This window comes from Dipteris shenzhenensis, chromosome 32, assembly GCF_047967505.1.
Source record: "Dipteris shenzhenensis isolate YYH24624 ecotype China chromosome 32, Dip_SZ_1.0, whole genome shotgun sequence".
Lineage (NCBI taxonomy): Eukaryota > Viridiplantae > Streptophyta > Polypodiopsida > Gleicheniales > Dipteridaceae > Dipteris > Dipteris shenzhenensis.
Window position 1 is genome coordinate 34,275,339 of NC_141627.1, and position 18,395 is coordinate 34,293,733.

At 36.5% G+C, this 18,395-nt stretch overlaps 1 protein-coding gene across 8 annotated transcripts in view; it reads right to left on the reverse strand.

Moving 5' to 3' along the window:
- The window catches only part of LOC147880642 (uncharacterized), a 168,310-nt gene extending 166,416 nt beyond the window's left edge, over window positions 1-1,894 (reverse strand). For 4 of the 8 annotated variants that reach the window (XM_087371004.1, XM_087371003.1, XM_087371011.1 and 1 more), the window contains exon 1: window positions 1,680-1,893. In XM_087371004.1, the coding sequence (XP_087227130.1) occupies window positions 1,680-1,838 (159 nt within the window). In that variant the 5' untranslated portion in view covers window positions 1,839-1,893. Of the gene's footprint in view, window positions 1-1,679 lie in introns of all 8 variants that reach the window. The other 4 variants (XM_087371008.1, XM_087371007.1, XM_087371006.1 and 1 more) reach the window with 3 other exon arrangements.
- Between the last annotated feature and the right edge of the window lie 16,501 nt (window positions 1,895-18,395).

Consider the following 18,395-nt stretch of genomic DNA (forward strand, 5'->3'; position numbering starts at 1 on the left):
TTCTATAGAAGTTTAAATTACTATAAATAAGTATTAACTTGGGCTTATATATCACTCTCATAAAATACATGTAATATTTAATACTATATATGCAAGGTTTTCCAAAATATAACCCCATAGATGTGCTCAAATGGGGTTTTCCGATCAATTTGAGTGGCTGAATGACTATATTTGGACATTGGATGTGAAAGTTATGTCACTTTTAAAAGTGCTGTCCAAGGTAGTTTCGCCAGCGAAACTACCTTGAAAGACCTTGTTCAAAGGGGTTTCGCTGGCGGAACTACCATGATGGCTTGCTTCAATGAGTTTTCTTTGGAGAAACCCTTTCATGAAGATAGGGTGGGAGAGGTTTTTCAATGTCACCCCCTATTAAGTAAAAAGTTGTAAGAAGGATCATAAGGGAATTTTCATAGAGAAGTCTACTCTACATGTGGGTTTCTTCAAAAGCCATCCAATTATGTTCTCACCATTCCCAAAGATTCACATAAATATTCATGTATAAAATAGGCATTCCTATAATACTTTTCATATTTCTAAGTGAAACTATGTTTTCTTCTGATCCATTTTTGTCATATTTTTGCATAGTTAGAAGCTTTTTTTTTCCTTTGCTCGGACGCTCGGAAGATTTTGCTCGGAAAATGCTCGTCCCCTGGTTATGGTTATGGTTATGATTATGATTTTGCTAGCATAGATTAGTACTCAGCAAGGGCCCTAGCGCGCCCTTTGCTCCAACCCACTGAGGCTTGTATGATTCTACTTTTTTTTGCGCACTTTGTCCCATAGGCCCGCAAGGCCTCCTGCAGACGTTAATACATCTCTCTCCCTCTCTCTCTCTCTCTCTCTCTCTCTTTAAAAAACTTATCTACTATCTATCTCGCTTGTCGCCCTTACACACACATACACAAAAACAAACAAGACAAACACATGAAGTGTCATGTGGCCACCCCCATTGCAAACCTGCCAATGGTGAGATGCAAACTTTTCTCCAAGCATTGCTTGTGGTCCATGTGGAGTTAAGCAAACTTTTCTCCAAGCATTGCTTGTGGTCCATGTGGAGTTAAGCTAGGCTGCCATCAAATGACTAACGTGCGCAGAAAGAGTAAGAGGGCTATCTGTGTGGTCTATCTGATGTACCGCAGCTGCTACCAGGCAGCTTTGTGGAAAGTAAAAGAAAATTCCAATTGCTTTCTCAAGCTATTGGCCCTTCGTTTAAGCAACGTTTGTGAATGCATCTCGAGATTTGGTTTGTATGAGCTGAGTTGAAAGGTACAAGGTACTTTGAACACTCTTTCTCATAGTGAGAGGGGGCTTCATGTTCTGATTAAGATTTTAAATTACTTGGGTTTCTGTGTAGAGCATCGAACGAGTTATCTCTCCTGTTTCATGATTATGATTTTAAATTGCTTGGGTTTCTGTGTAAAGCATCATTTCACATTTCTTGGGTCGGGGGTACCAACAAAGCAATGTTATCAACTTTGATGTGTTTGTCTTCTACGTTGCTAAGCGAGAATAGGTTGTAAGGTTTCCTGGAAGCATTCCCATCTTGTTGGTGTATAGGCATGATATTTAGTTGAGAACGATACAAATCGAAGTTATGATTGATCATCTACAAGGCATACTAAGTATCTGATGGACTGAAAGTTCAAAAAGCAAGGGATACAAGGCGATCTAAGTCTGACCTCTTGAAAGGGTATTGCGGTAGGTGAACACAGAGAAAGAAAGGCGAAGGGGATGAGTTGAGAAGCCTGGGCGAAGCAAGGGTCTGGACAGCAGAAAGACGTTCGCCCACATGTCGCCCTCGAACTCCTACCTGAAGCTCGAGAAGAGCATTTCAACATACAATTGGAGGTCCAAGTAGATAAGCTCTCGTTGTAAACTATAGCACTCCCACTTTTCACGTAACTAGGGTGCGGTTCGCCACCTAAGGGGAAAGCATGAATTACAAAATTTATAATACCTCAGATTTAAATTAATAATGTTTTAAATTGAAATGAAACAAGGCACACGCGTGCATGGTCACACTCATATTGCATTGCACAAACATAAAGAAAGAGGAAAGTTGGATCCCTTTTTAACACTAAATGCGAAAAGCATAGAATTGGTCATGCTTACTCCGGAGGTCGTGAGAGAAGATAGACATTGCCATTGCAACGTGGAGCCTGTGAACCTACGCAAAACCTCGCAAGAGGGTAAAATGAAGATAATGGGAGCTCTCCATTTTTATACCCCGAAGGTACGACACGAACCCCTTCGTGAAGTAATACATATGCCTACTCAGAACTATCACCGGGCAAAACTTTACAAAAAAAAGTTCAGAGATTTCTTGTTATCTTGTCTTGTTGTTAGGCCTACCTGCTCTAGCATTTTCAGCACTTGGCCCATGGGTGACAACTTTGTGTCTGTAAATTACTCGAGGCAATCTCTTGTCAAGTTCAACTGCTTAGTGCTTAGTGCTTACCGTTTCTAGCAATAGGGCTACGGCAAGCTACAAAACAGGTGACGAGCTGCCCAATCCTTTTCATCTATTTCCATGGATCTACTTTCCTGGTAGTAGACGGATTGTTGTTGTCCAAGAACTCCTCCATGCTTTTGCAAGTCCTTGGATTCCCCTACTCTTTACCAATTGCCTTCAACACCTTAGCATAAGGAGTTCAAGAGCTCGTAGTGCAATTGCACGCGTATGACAACACATAAACATTGTGACGATACGCAAAGAAATCGGCCAATATGTAAATGAGGTGAATTGCCAACAAGCAATACAGTAGCCAGACATGACGCATCTTTTGAGATCCTGAACGATCTCTAAAGGCTCCCATCTTCGTGAGGTATACCTTACCTGAGCATGCTTCATTCGTCATTACCCTTGCAACAACCATAGTAGGGAAGATCCTACAATAGACAAGATAATTCAAGTCATCCACTCGAACGGAGACGCAGAAGATTGTCAAATAGATTATAGAGAAAAATGGCAAGATGAAATACCGAAACACTACAAATGCAAGTCCAGCTTGGACATGAGAGCAAGCTGAGTGACAAACTTGAGGAAGTACAGTGGTGTGTATGGGTCTGAAAGCAAAGACGAAGCTTGCAGAGGCCTGATGGGAGAAATCATAGTAGCTTTACCCCGTGCGAAGGAAGGCATCTCTCTACATCAGCTTCCATCTCGTGAGGTTTGCTGGGAATTCTAAAGCCACGAGCAGGTGCGCATGGGTGCCACATAACTGCGAGAAGACTAAAGAGGACTCACCTTGGAACTACCATGCCATGCCTACCCGTGTCTTGCAATCCAAATTTAAAGGGCAAAGCAAATCGTTGCTATAGCTCGACTCCTTACGGGGCAGTGCTAAAAAGTAAGTTGAGAAGATCAGAATTGTATGCTTTTTACCTTTTGCATTTAAAATGCAGAAAGATGTTTTTACCCACGAGTTTTTATGCTATTTGAATAAAACCTTCATTAATTAAAATCAATTTAACAGCTAAAATCAATCTAGGGGCTCATTTTCGTAAGGGCTAAAATCAATCTAGGGGCTCATATTCGCTACACGTGGCTCTCAAGGAGATCGAAGAAAACCGAAAAATATGATTTCTCTAAGTTTTGAAAGTCAAGAAAGGAAAATACTTGACTATAAACTAAGCAGGCAATAGTAGGTCCGAGCAAATATTGTGTGTGTTTAAGCGTTCCCTTCTTGCAAGAGTACCCCAACATAGAAACAGAAAAGAATTTAGAATACGCAAAAGCAAAAGTCAACAAATAAGGTGAAATTCAAAACATATATATAAAATACTTTATATAACCACACATAGTGTGGGCAGGGAGGCGGTGTGCTTCCTTCCCCAAAGAGTAATAATCCAAGGGAATGGGCCCTTCCCCATGCGTCGAGATTGGAATCACTGAGAATATTAGTGTCGAGATTGAGTATCGTGAATATGTAAGAGACTGACATGTTACCTAAATCTCAATGGGCGTGTTTGTATTCCAAGTTGAGCATCCAAATTCGTGTATACACCAAGTATGTACGTCTGCTTTACTTTTAAAAAAGATGCAAAAAACACGTCCGAAATGGAAACAATATTAAAATACGATATTATTGAACAACAAATTATTAGTCTAGCTTGTATCAGTATTTTATATATGAATTGCTACATGAAGTGTTGGACTGTAACACAACATATTCGAGAATAAGTTTTTAAATTACTACATGTGGTGTTGCAATGTAAAATGACATTTTTGAGAATACATTTATAATTTGATCTACAAAAGTAAAAAAGCCTTAGCTCAAAATATGTTATGTCCAATTCATCATTTAATTACATAAAATATAAATTACTTTTACATGCAAGGAAAATGAAAGTTTGCTTTACCATATAAGTGTACGACTTCAAGATAGGACAATGGGATGCACTTTGATCTTATTTGGTATGTCATATAAGTGTAGGACTTCAACATAGTCATTTTCACATGAAAGGGAAATCAAAGTTTTCATTGCCATATAAGTGTACAACTTCAAGGTAGGACGATGGGATCCACCTTGTGTTTTTATTACCGATCTTTGCATCAGCCTCCTTTTTCATCTTCTTTTCACATATGTAAATCTTCTTTTCATTAAGAGACTTTTGAATAATTTCCAAGAAAAGTCTTTTGATTCATTGATTCTTCGATACTTGTTGATGACGCCATCTTATCAATGCAACAATGAAGAATTAAAAGCTTACTATATCGACCTCAGGCTTTGAATCCCTTGCTTTATACTGAAGAATCGATCAATCGTGCACCTGAAATCATAGAGGTCACTACGTCATTTAATTACAAAAAATAAAAATAAAAAAATTCATACTCAAGACTAAATGATAGACATGAGTCCAAATTTTACTCCACATGACTAAATGATATACATAAGTAGATGCATGTCCTAGATGAACTTATTCCTATAAAAAGAAGATGCCTTAAGTCACCAATATGCATATCCAATGTATATCATTTGACCCATTCATTGCTGCAACCCACAACACTTGGATTAGATGTTGCCCTTTGGTAGGGATCTCAAGCACTAGATGGAGCTTTTGTTTGGTTTTCCACTAGCTATGTGAAAGAATGAGAGGGCAAGCTTTTGAAGTGAGAGCATTCTATTTACGTCATATTGTAAGATGTTTCCATCCCCAACCATCCAGTAGATGATCTATAGATTCTATTTGAATATATTTGCATTCAAAGACCTTAATGCAACCTCTAATGCTTTTGCGCTTGGCAACAACCATGAGAAAGGTAATGATGGAACTTTAAATTTTCTTATTGAAAGCAAAGATGATCGCATGTCGAAGAAAAATGGATGGAAGAGGTGCCAGCCAGGACAATTTGGTTGGGTGCTACGAGTTTTCGATTGTCCTCTTCAAATCTGGATACCACCAGTGCATAATTTAGCTTTGTTTAGATTTTCAAAGGATGTTTAACTTTCACCTTGATCCTCATCCTGGATTTGCATATGTGCACGTTATAATTGATATGTATATCCAGGTAAAGTTTCTATTGCCCGTTAAAAGAACACGGATCACATAATGGAACTTATTGGATAGGTTACAACCGATATGAGTGAAAGAACACGTCACATAAACTAGGATTAAGAAGTTAGCTCATGGTCTTGCCACGTTTACATAAACAATCACGGGAATGGGACACCTTTCTGCACAATCTTAGTGATCTACCTGGCCCGCTGAGACCACATTTATCACTCACATTTGTATAGTCAATCTCTCATGACATTACACAACACAACCGCCTCCAATACAATGCAGTATAAACTTGCACACTATTGATTTTAATTTCATTGTAAAATGAGACACCAGTGCATAATTGTGCGATTGTTAGGTAGCGTCGTAGCGTCTTTAGAGTCTAGATGTAGATCAAAGATGATTTTACGTGTGAGACTATAAAGTTGAGCTAGAACAACATAGAGAATTATATGTCATTCATCAGCGACATATCATGCTTGGTCAATCCTATGACCAACCTTTCGGAACATAGTAGGAGAAAAGAAGGTAAAGGAAAACTCGATAATGGCAGACTTAGATCTTTAAAAGGTGATGCAAATTGCAAAATTTCAATGGATATGCAAACCTGGAGACTATTAGTGTTGCTCCACCTTCTCCCATGAATTCTTGATATGATATTCTCAATGAAAACGAGTTGTGCTCTAGCTTCAAAGTTAGAATACTTATATAGATTTATCATGAAAAGCATTTGTATGTCTGCTTTTTTCCTTTTACGCATGAGTTTTTAGTCTAGTTGAGTAAAACCTCCAATTAAAATCAATTTAATGGCTAAAATCAATCTATGGGCTCATATTCGTTACAGTGGCTTAAGGAGATGGAAGAAAACCAAAACATCTCTTTAGGTTGCCTACCATAACCACGGTTTAGATGTGTGCCTTCACTTTAGCCATTCATCTACTTAACTTTTAAGTGTATCCTCCCTTTTTTCACTTTCGGGTCTCTTTGAGAAATGACATAGCTTCAATGTGTCTCCTTGTCTTCAATTGTTTCAATATAAGGTACTTATTCTAGAAAGAATGCCCTCAAGCCTTCTCATATGTCTTCCCCTCTAACCTAAACTAATGAGCAGGAGGACATGCTAATGACCCCTAACGGCTCTCACCTAACTCCTTCATTTGTTTGCTCATCTATTCTTGGCTCTTAATAGCTCAACTTAAGGAGAGAGGCAAGTTGAGAAAATGGGTTTTAAATGCTTACCCCTAGAAATAAGAGTGGAAAGGGATGTCCCCATTAATACCCCTTTCTCACTCTCCTCTTTACCCCTCCCCTTCTCCACTTTCCAGTAATTGATACAATTTTCATCTTTCTTAAATAGGGGAACTATTATGCACTTAGCCTAGTTAGATAGATAAAACATTAAGTTTTCTTACCTTGGTCACATAGTTTAAAGATGAAACTTCACTTACCATAGTCAGTTAAGGGTTGAGACCTTGGATCTAATTAGTACAACTCCAAGTTATATGCTTACTTTTTATTAGTTTGAAATGATGTAAGACTATCAACTGCATGTAAGCTTAGGAACTATTTTTCCTTTTTCTGAATGTTGTTCTTAAATCCATGTGTAGAAATCAATCAAGTAAAATAAAAGCTATATATTTTCCCTTCTGATAGGGTCATCACCTCTTCATACATATCCCTTCAAAACTTTGCTAAAGCAATTGTATGTGAGATTATACTAGTGTCACTCTTCATATATGAGATTGTACTATGATTATATATGAGATTGTATTAGTGTCACCACCTCTTCATACCTTCAAAAATTCGCTACAATGATTGTATATGAGATAGTACTATCTAGTGTCACTTTTTGTCAAGTTCAACTACTATTGCATTATGTCAAGTGGGACTAGCATGCTTTTGACATTGATCAACCAACCAAAAGCAAGGGCACAATACCGTCCTTATTTCCTCATGGATGAACATCTTCAAATTTCACATTTTAACAAAAGTATATTATTGTTAAAATGCAATTATATGTGGTCACCAATGATAAAAGAGATCCACTACCAAACAAACCATGTTATTTTCCTTTGCGAGGAATACCAAAATAACAAGACTATGATATAGTTTCAAGCTACAAATGTATCGATTTATCTTATCACTCTCATCTCTAAGAAGTCATTTTTTAAAAATAGAGATAGCAAATATTGAATAGGATTTATTTAAACAATTGACATTCTTGTGTTGATACCCAAGTATAAGGTACCGTACTCTTCCCTTAGCCATGAAAAGTCCCGACAAGGCTCCAACCTCCTCGTATGGAAATATCATCCTCCACAGGCTTCTACTTGAATAACCTCAGCTTGTGTCTATCCATGGGCCTTCATTGCCCCAAACTTGAAAATCTCAATGTGCCCTTTGCAAGGGTCAAAGGAATGCCCCAATCAGAGTCTATGCATAAAATTTATGTCTTTACAAAATTTCCCTTCCACAAGGCCCTCAGTGCGCGTGCAGTGTAGTGATCTCCACTTATTACTGCATGTTACCTATCCCCTCCCCCTCTTGCTTATGCTCTCATCCCTAAATCCCAGCTTTCCTTCGTGCATGCAAGAAAATCAAGGGCACTAAGAATGGTTACAAAAGGAAGAATTGTATTCACAAACAATCAATACACAAGAGAAGGGGCATTGCCAATAGGGAGTACTACTTTGCCTATATACAATCAATAAAGTTAAGGGCACCAAGAATGCTTACAAAAGGAAGACTTGTATTCACAAATAGTCAATATATAAGAGAAGGGGAAGGGGAAGGGAGTACTACTTCCCATATAGTAGGAGCTAAAACATAGGCAAGTAGATTGCAAACTCCACCAAGCACTCACGATGGTCAACTCTAACATTCACTCCCATAGGTCAACCCTGATGCTGACTTTTCACTTTCTTATACTCTCACTGGCCCAAATGAAGTTGAAGTTCTCTTCAAGAATTGTAGAATGTTGGAACCATGTTGCAATAGTTGTCAATCATGTGTGCCTCAAGAATCTATCTTCATTCTGTCATGGGCCTATGTTTCAACTTAACATAAAATTCTACGTTTCAAAATTGCCTCTAGCTCATATGGTAGGCTTACAATGTTAGAGAATGATGGGTGGACTTTCCTACCAAACCTATTCTCTGGGTAGAAATGACAAAAAAGCTTTACTTGAAAAGAATTATTAATGGCAACCTCTGGTGGTAGTTTCAACTTGTAGGTCATTTCATCTAATGCATACATAATTTCATAAAGTCCATAAAACGTATGATTGAATTTCATTCTTATGATGTGTTGATCCTTTAACATCTCAAAAGATGACAGTAAGGCACAACTCAACGTACCATTCTTGGTGACACAAAGTTGATTTAAGCTTTGCAATAGTAACATTATCAATGGATTTTTTTTTTGGGCAATAAAATTGCCAAATTTTTTATTAATAAAAAGATAAAAGAATTGTACAAAAATGAAAATTGGCAGCCTTCACATGGAAGGACAAAAGCTGCTATTCCCAAAACTTTCTCAAAGTCTTCAAGGCAACGCTTCTTGTTCCCAAAAACCGAGCAGATCTCTTGAAATCCACCATAAAGTCTTCTATCGGCAATCTAGTGACATGCATCCTCTTAAACACCTCTATTTCTGAGAGACAAAGCCTGCTGTATAATTAAACCCCTCACCAACTATCATATAGAATATAGGGCATCGTTCATACCATTCTTGTCACCCAATAGAGCCACCTTCCATCTGATATTAAAGTGAACTTAAATAGATCTAAATCTTAGCATCAATCCTCTCCGAAATTCGTGGATTATTACACACTCCCACAACAGATGATAGTGTGTTTCCTTGTGCTTATTGCAAAATGAGGGGCACCTTTGGATTCCAATTTGAGATCCTGGCTCTAACAAGTAGCTTACCCCGACCAACACTCTCCACAATAACAAATATACTTTGTAGGAGGGAGTAGCCTTTCACATCCTCTATAGTCTCATGGCCCAAATATCAATCATGTCCAAAGGGGATTTTCCACTGGTCTCATGCAATTACAAAGACCTGCAGTGGAGTCTCCTCGTTGAAGTCCTTGAGGTTTAGTTTTGCAAATGGCTTACCTGTTTCCCATAAAAATCCCTTGAAGGCAAAGTCCTCTTTAAATATGGATATGGTAGGCCAATCATCTCTGATCCTACCCATCAAAGACTTGACTACTTCACACTCAGTATTAAATAGTGCGAACATCCTTTTGATACTAGGTATATCCTAACCATCTCTGTCCCCTTGGATCCCAAACTTCTCTAAAAGTCCTCATACCCATTAAACACTCCCTTTAGACAAGTTTGGGATCCAGGGGGATAGATACATAGTATTAAAAGGATGTTTGCACTGTCTAATGCTGAATGTGAAGTAGTCAGGTCTTTGATGTGTAGGATTAGATATGATTGGCCTACCGGCCCCATAGTTAAAGCGGAGATTTCACTGCAGGTGTCTATAATTGCATGAGACCAGTGGAAAATTGTTGCCCCTGTGTATTTGGACCATGAGACTACAAAGGATATGAAAGGCTACTCCCTCCGACAAAATAAATTTGTTGTTGTGGTGAATATTGGTGGGTAAGCTACCTGTTAGAGCCAGGCTCTCAAATCGGAACCCAAAGGTGTCCCATATTTTGCAATAGGCACAGGGAAACACACTATCATCTGTTGTGGGAGCATTTAATGGCATATTTGCATTGCTTATTAAGGTTACACTTTTTTGAACTAGTCATCCCTAGATGATGCATTTTTAATTTTAAAGCCATTCTTATCAATGTAAATTAATTTCTCTTTGAAATATAAAGGTGCAAATTAGAATTAGAATATCACATTTGTTTTTTTTGAAAATAGAAGCAAGATAAAACTGATCCAAATCCTCCTATCAGATCATTGCTACTACTACTGTCATGGCTGTGGAATAGTATACACACCCCATTCCATCTATACCCACTCTTTGTAATTGTGGCCCTCATCAACAATCTATTGAAAGTGAAAATTAGAAAACTATTAATTCAAAATCTCCTTTGGAATAGGTAAGCAAGCAAATCACATAGCTCACCTCAATTAAAAGAATGCAAATTATAATCTAATTAGAGGCATATCTCCTCTCTTTCATAATCTATGGTTGCAATAAATGATAATTAATGTTTATTCCCTTTGTTATCTCTTCACTTGCCATTTTGTAGACTATCATGTAAATATGTTTAAAGAAGAAAATAGTGAGTCAAGGATGACACAAAATCAAACCATCTCCTCTTACAAAAGGGTAACATGTGCCTAAAAATTCCTCCTCATCTCTGAGCTCAAGTTGGAATTAAAAAGGAGTGTGGGTTTCATGATGTACATCACTAAGCGAATGTGGAATAAGCCAAAGATTAAGAATTAGCAATTTTGTTAATACCCTAAAGGATGAGTTTTGCAGTTTATGAACATTGATGCCCTAAGTATCTATAAGGCCATAGCTTCCCTTAAAAGTGGAAAACTTGTAGTTTTGGATTCTTGTTGTGGAAAGCATGTATATATGTTTTGATAAATGGGAACTGTGTCTTCAAGCTTAATGGATTACATACAAGATTTGTGAGTCTTTCTGTTATTTTGTGTAGCTCTTTTGATGAAAGGAGCATCTCCTCTTGGGTATCAGCAAGATTTGAGTTTGGTAGGCAGTTATTCTTGGGCAAGTAGTTATTCTTGGGAAATTAGTGAGATGTATGTGACGCTCTGATATTCATATGAAGTGCAGGAAAATCATTTAAGATTGCATTTTGTATGTCTTTTGTGTGATCTTGGTGGTTGCAAATCACATACAAAGCTACTGCACATAATCAACAAGTAGGATAGTGCAACCATGAGGCAAAATGGCAAGTCACCAATATTGGTCCATCCCTTAGATTAAGTGTGGCTAGCTAGTAGGTCCCTAGTAGGCATGATGTAATCAACTTAGCAAATATCAAATAGTGAGACAAGTAGCAAAAACTTAAGGTGTCCATCCTCTATCTTCTTGAGAACAAAGTAAGTGCTAGGGGCAATGAATCACTAGGCCAAATCAACTGAGTTTGGTGGGAGGGATATACATCAATAACGAAAACTTGAAAACATGGAAATGGAAATACAACAAGGAAAGCATGGCAATGGAAAATAATTTAAATCCTCATGCTTATAATTCCTTCCAAGTTATGCCTCTCCAAATCCAACAAATTTGTTTTAGGGGGGAATATATCACAGTAATGTAAAATACATTAACTTCTCATGCGTAAAAGCCATTCCTCTCCAAAAGGGAATATTGATGAAAGACATGAAAGAGCAATGAAAATAGGAAAGGACACCTTGCTCATTGACAAGGAAGCCATGGCACTACTTTATGCATTCTTGAGGAAGTGGCAATTCTTTACAGATACTTTGTGAACATTTTGAATTGAGGGCTATCACGTCTTGTCTAGAAGGTTGGACAATGAAGAGTAAATTTAGCAAATCTAAAAGGAGATAAATTCTTAGATTGATAGGACCCCCATGACCTTATTAAAATAATATGTCTTCTTTATTGTAAGCTTATGTAATCCCACACCAATTGTTGTTATGACTTCTTTAGTATGGAAAACTTTGCAAAATGCAAGCACATAAGCTCTCCTTGATTAATTTTATCAAGAGATCCTTTCCATAATTGACTTAAGTTTTCTTCTTAGACATATCCAAGTTCACCTTCACATTGGCATGTCTAGTAGCACCATCATCCTCAAGCAGTGTGCTTGTAGCGTATTTCTACCATTTTAAAGTTTCATCATGATGGATAACATTGTTGAACCAAAAAGGTTGCCTTTGAATTTTCATTTAAGGAAAAGGTCATGAATATTTTCTTATGTGTTGGTCCATTTTACCCCTTCTTTATTCCACTCCCTCAACTCACATTTGGAAACGAAGTGTCCTAATCCTATGCTAGCTAGGTTAAGCCCTACCCCTAAAACAATGAGGTGGTAGCCCACAATGTTTCTAAGAGACATGGGGTGCAAACATCACATTGGCATAGAAGAGGACATAATTGAAGATGGAAAAGAAGTGCTAGAAAACAAATGTGAACCAAAGAAAAAAGGTCAATAATATATCATTTTTTGTGGAATAATTTTGGATTGTGGGCACATCAAATGGAGTATGATATAATAATTAAGTATTTCAATGGGATGTACCAATCAAACATCCCAATGGTACCAATAGTGATGGTAAAGGAATGAAAATTGAAGCTCCATTCACTCGATGTTAGTCAAGGACATGAATCTACTATAATAATAAGGAAATATATATTCCAACATACTTAGAGAAGTTGTATCTTTGAAGGAAATAATTTATAAAATAAAAGACATTTTTTTCTATTGCATATACTTGATTATGGTAATTTTTGTGTGAACCTTGGGTTTTGGAGTGCATGTGAGGTGTATTTGGGGTCTTTGCTCTTCTTCCACCCATAGGGCTACTGCATCAATTCTTATTGCAACCAATATACAATAATTGTGTAAGTATGAATAAAATAACTACAAGGCATTCAATAGATGAAAACAAAGCAATAGTATTCTTATTTCACTATAAAAAGGATAACAAACCATTTCTCTGAATGTGAGTGGTCTAAACATTGCAAAGTTGGATATTAGAAAGAAGGGCTTGACTAATTCTCATATCTCATGATCCTAAAGCCAAGGAATTTAGTGGCTCTTTCTTGGACCCTTTCTTTTGCAATCACATGATCAAAACTAAAAAGCCCTAGCACTTTTACACTTATAACTTGGATCTCCTACTCTTCTCCATGCCTCCTATATTTCACTATAAAAAGAATAACCAAACCATTTCTCTGAATGTGAGTGGTCTAAACATTGCAATGTTGGGTATTAGAAAGAAGGGCTTGACTAATTCTCACATCTCATGTTTCTAAAGCCAAGGAATTTAGCGGCTCTTTCTTGGCCTTTCTTTTGCAATTGCATGATCAAAACTCAAAACCCTAGCAATTTTACACTTATAACTTGGATCTACTACACTTCTCCATGCCTCCTATATTTTAGGCTTGTATTTTCAAGATACACTTCAACCCTCAATGTGAGAGCCTCTACCCCACCCCCATTGCAAATCTAAAAATAAAAAAGAGATAAAAGGTTTTGATTTGCATTAATGCCCATGATGAGATTCAAGACTTTTTAATAAGAGGCTAAATGCTTAGGGTTTTAGAGCAAGTTGGAGATTCAAAGATATTAGAAAGAAGAATCAAAGAGAGGATGGAGATGAGCAAGATCTCTAAGGTAAAAGTTTGAAAGTATTGGGTATTTTTAGTTTTATTTGTGGAATTGTGTAAGAAAGCAACCCAAAAAGGGCCAATAAGACCCTAGAGTCTTAAAGCATGAGATCCGAGAACTAACCAGGCCATTCCTTGTTATATAAAATTGGAGCAATGATCTAATTTTAAAATTGACACTACCATAGAACTACTATCATTTTCTTTCAATCTAAGGAATGTATTATAGTTATTTTCTTTCAATCTAAGGAATGCAGTATAGTTATATTTACTCATTAGATTATTATTGCACAAAGGTTGCTCCATGATAAGCTTGTTATGGCTCTACATACGTAAACAAAGTCAATGTTAACTAAACAAAATTAGGTGCAAGTAATAGAAAATAAATGTATTCAAATTATTAGGCATGTGTAATAGAAAACAAATATATTTATGTATCAATTGTCTGCTTTAAGGAGAGAAACTTCTGTAAGTACATTAGAAGTCACCTCTTTTGTTTGTTAGGATAGTGTATAATTAGCAATCCTTCTAATAAAACAAGGGAAATAATGATAAAAATAATTCACTCCCTTATAGTGTCCCTTCCTAGCCACTAACCCAAAGCCAAGAGCCAAATCATGGATGGGATATCAACGTCCATTATCTTTCCATTTTTGGAAACTCATGTCAACCATGAAAATAAAGCTACACATGGGTATGATAAAGGCAAGAACAACTTTTGTGGAAGATGAGAGAGTCACTCAAGAATGGGTAAATCTCCTCATTAAGGGATAATACCCACTTGCATTATCAATTCCCAATGTGGACAAGAAGTTACATGTAGGTACAATAAAAACTAATAAAAAGTTTTGTATTATTCTTTAATCAAGTATTACACCTAGTTGGATCAAGCACTTAGTTTATAAAATCATTCGCATCCTCACATGTTGTCATATGTGCAGTACTTTCCAATCAAAATTTCTTTATGAAGTGGAATGGTTGTATTCTCAAAGGTGCAAGGCTTAGTCTTACCTTGACATTGATGTGAAGAACCTTCCATTTGTGGATATGGTACACTGTTATTTTACATTTAAGACAAGTCATGAAAACCATCAAAGTACAATTGCATTCTACTATTTTGAAAAATACATAGGCACACACAAAATGTGCACATTTGAAGGTTCTTCATCCTCCTCTTCCATTTTCTTTTATTCTTACACGTTCACTTCTTTTATTATGCTTAACTTTTTATGACTTAAGTGCCTCGTTCATGTCCTTCCAAAGGGACTTGATTTGTCTTCTATCCTTGTATTCCACAATAGATTCATTTGCCACTATTAGACCCATGAATACTTTACAATTGTCATGACTAATCATGAAAGGAATTTGAAGTTAATGAGAAGTGAACACAACATAGTAGTAAGGCTAGAATCCACCAGCATTATATCCTTTTGAGAGCTTTGTTGTTTTGAAGGAGCTCTCTTAACTTTAGAGTAGGGGTGCCATTATAAGGATGCCTTTTGAGAACTTTGTATTGTTTTGAAGGAGCTCTATCACCTTTAGTGTAGGGGTGCCATTATAAGGACACCTTATTTCATTTTTGTTTAGGGGAAGGTACATTGGGCCCAAATTAGGGATCGATGATTATAATGAGCATTGTTAAAGTTGCCTCCACATGGCACCACCAAGAAAATGACCTCAATATGAGTAGTAAGGGGCTATGCAAGTAGAGCCAAAATAAATAATGGTTGAGCAATGAGAATACAAGCTGACACCACTTGATATCCTCAAATCTTATTCTCCATAACAAAAGAGGAAAATCAATAATGACATCAAATATATAGGGAGAAGTTATTGTCAATGCAAACATTATACTTAACTTCTTCAAGAACTATTTTACATATTGGAGAATTTGGTACCGAAATGAAACTATGCACCCAAATCATGTATTTAATGTAAAATCTCAAGTCCCAAAGATATTTAAGCATAGGATAAGCTAACTGATATGCATGCACAACATTATGGGTGTTCAAGATGTTTCCTGAACACCTACGTTGGAAGTTTGACACCTAGTAATATCAATGTAAATGGTGGAAAGAGTTCATACAACAAGTTGAACAACCAACTTGTTTAAAAGTGCATAATTAGTAGATGACAACTAATAATGCCACATTGTAGGCAAGTTTAGGCTCAACATTGACACATTAATTATTTGAAAGTTGGTTACAAAGGATGGGTGACTAAAAAAGGGGAGTTTATCCAAATTTTGGCCAACAAATTTTAGCCCCACCAAGTGATCAATACAACCAAGCTAGCTAAAGAGGATTAATTGATAAAAGTTGCCTTTCTTAGATGCTAAAATAGAAATATCCCTCTTCTCATAAAAAAAAGAAAAAGAAAAATCATGGGTCTGATTTGTCCTAGGAGAGTTAGGGCTCACTGATGATCAAAACTGTAGTAATGGATAAGCACATCTACCAAGTGATGGATAGATTGAGCTCATTGATGCTCGAAAATGAACAAAAAGCTATAGACATTGAGACTTGTACAAGAGAGGTTGAGTTTGGACTAGAACAACATGATCTTAAGGGAAGGCTAAGGGATCATGCTAAGAATTCTCAATTATATAGGGTTAGAAGATATTGATTGAAATTAGAATATGACTCAAGAGAATTAGAGGGATGAATATCCATGACGATTTTTATCCCAACCCCTAATGTGTGACACCTAGCATGTAATATGGGAGTGTAGAGTGGCTTCATTAGCAAGTTGTCCCATTGAACTATTTGTCTACCATGAAAAGCCTCTATGCTCATTAAGTGGCTGACTTAATGAAAAATAGTAGATGGTTGCAAAAAACAAATTCTCTTTGCTGAAGTGGAAGTACTTGCTAAAGAAAAGATGGAAAATATCTCTTGACCCATTAAATCTATTGAATATAGTGATTATAGATATGTATGTGTGTGGAAGTCTCAGGATCTTTTGGATTGTTCCAAAGTTATGTCACTTTGGTTATTATAAAAAAATATTGAATAATGTTGGAGGAGCTATCATAGTCATATGGAATCACAAGGCCACTTAGGAAGCGAGATATAGTTATCCTATGATGTGAAATCTCCCTGGATTTGGATTGTTTCTTATAAGAATATGATACAAAATGAAAATCTAGCATAAAGTTGTATCCAAAAATTGTCTTTAACCTAGAATCACCCCCCAAAATTGCATTACAAAATTTGATAAGTTGTGGATTTTTGGACAAGTTGTCTCTAAGTTATGATAGCTTCTGGCTTAATATCCTAGTAAGATATTTGAAAGTTTTCTTCACTCCATTTCAATGGTGAACACACAATTTTGCTTCATAGGCCCAATTGCATAGCATATGTTGGGCTGCATTTTTTGAATCAATCACATTATTTTGTTGATATAATGTAGGATTCTCAAAAGCATCACTCTCGCAAATTTTGCTACCAAGCATGCCAACTTGCCAACTACTTATCAATATAGTGTAGATTTCTCAAAACGATCAATCTCCATCACTCTTTTTTCTTCCTCATACCCACCCATAGTGCTTTCAAGATGTTTGCATCAAACTCACATTCTTTATCTTTCAAAACATGAGTTTAGATTATTGATCTAAAGACATTGTAAAGTTAGACACATGACTTTTGGTGTGACATCATGAAAGGGAATTGGTGGATGAACTATTAGTCATGTATATCATTGTGTAAAACATTTCTTCCCAAAAAAATTTGGGCATGTTCTTAGTCTGCTTCATGATCCTTGCACATGCAACTATCACGTAGTCCTAGTATTCAACAACACTATTTTTATATTTAGTTTTATTACACCAAAATTTGTATGCAAGTATCCCATGGCTTACAAAACTCAATATATATCCTTAATATTTCTTATTAGCCATTTTCAAATTGGAATAATCTATTTCAACAACAACTGATTGAGCTTTTTCAATCACTAGTGCCATAGAATAGGGCTATTTTTCAATCACTAGTGCCATAGTCATAAATTAGGGTGTTTGGTCCCCATTATGCATAAACACTTACCTAGGGTTACTATTGGTTCCATATATTAGGGCTATTATTCCCCACCATGCATACACACTTACCTAGGGCTACCTCTACAAAGATCATGAAAAAGGACAATCTTTGATGTGTTGCCTAAGTATCCCTTCATTTGTAAATAAGACAACAATCTTATCATCAAATAAAATATTATTCTTCCAATATGATTGCTATCGAGCTGTTAAAAGTTCACTGCTAGGCTAGGCACAACTCAAGCTCCACATATTGTATTGATTTATATGGTAAACAGATAAATTTGAAATGTTAGCAATTGATGGTGCTCACTAAGATGAATATCTAGTGCATCCTTGGTTGGAATAATGAGCTTGAGCCAGTCTTTTTTTACAAGGTATGTTCTATGAGGCACCCAAATCTACTATTAAATGTATCTAGTATACTCTTTGTTTATAAGTAGAGTATTGAATAGGCTGTAATAATGTGTTTTATGCCCCTAAATGGATTTGTTAGATCTATAGGCACACTTGACATTTTATAGAACATATTTTGAGGTGTGTCTCACTT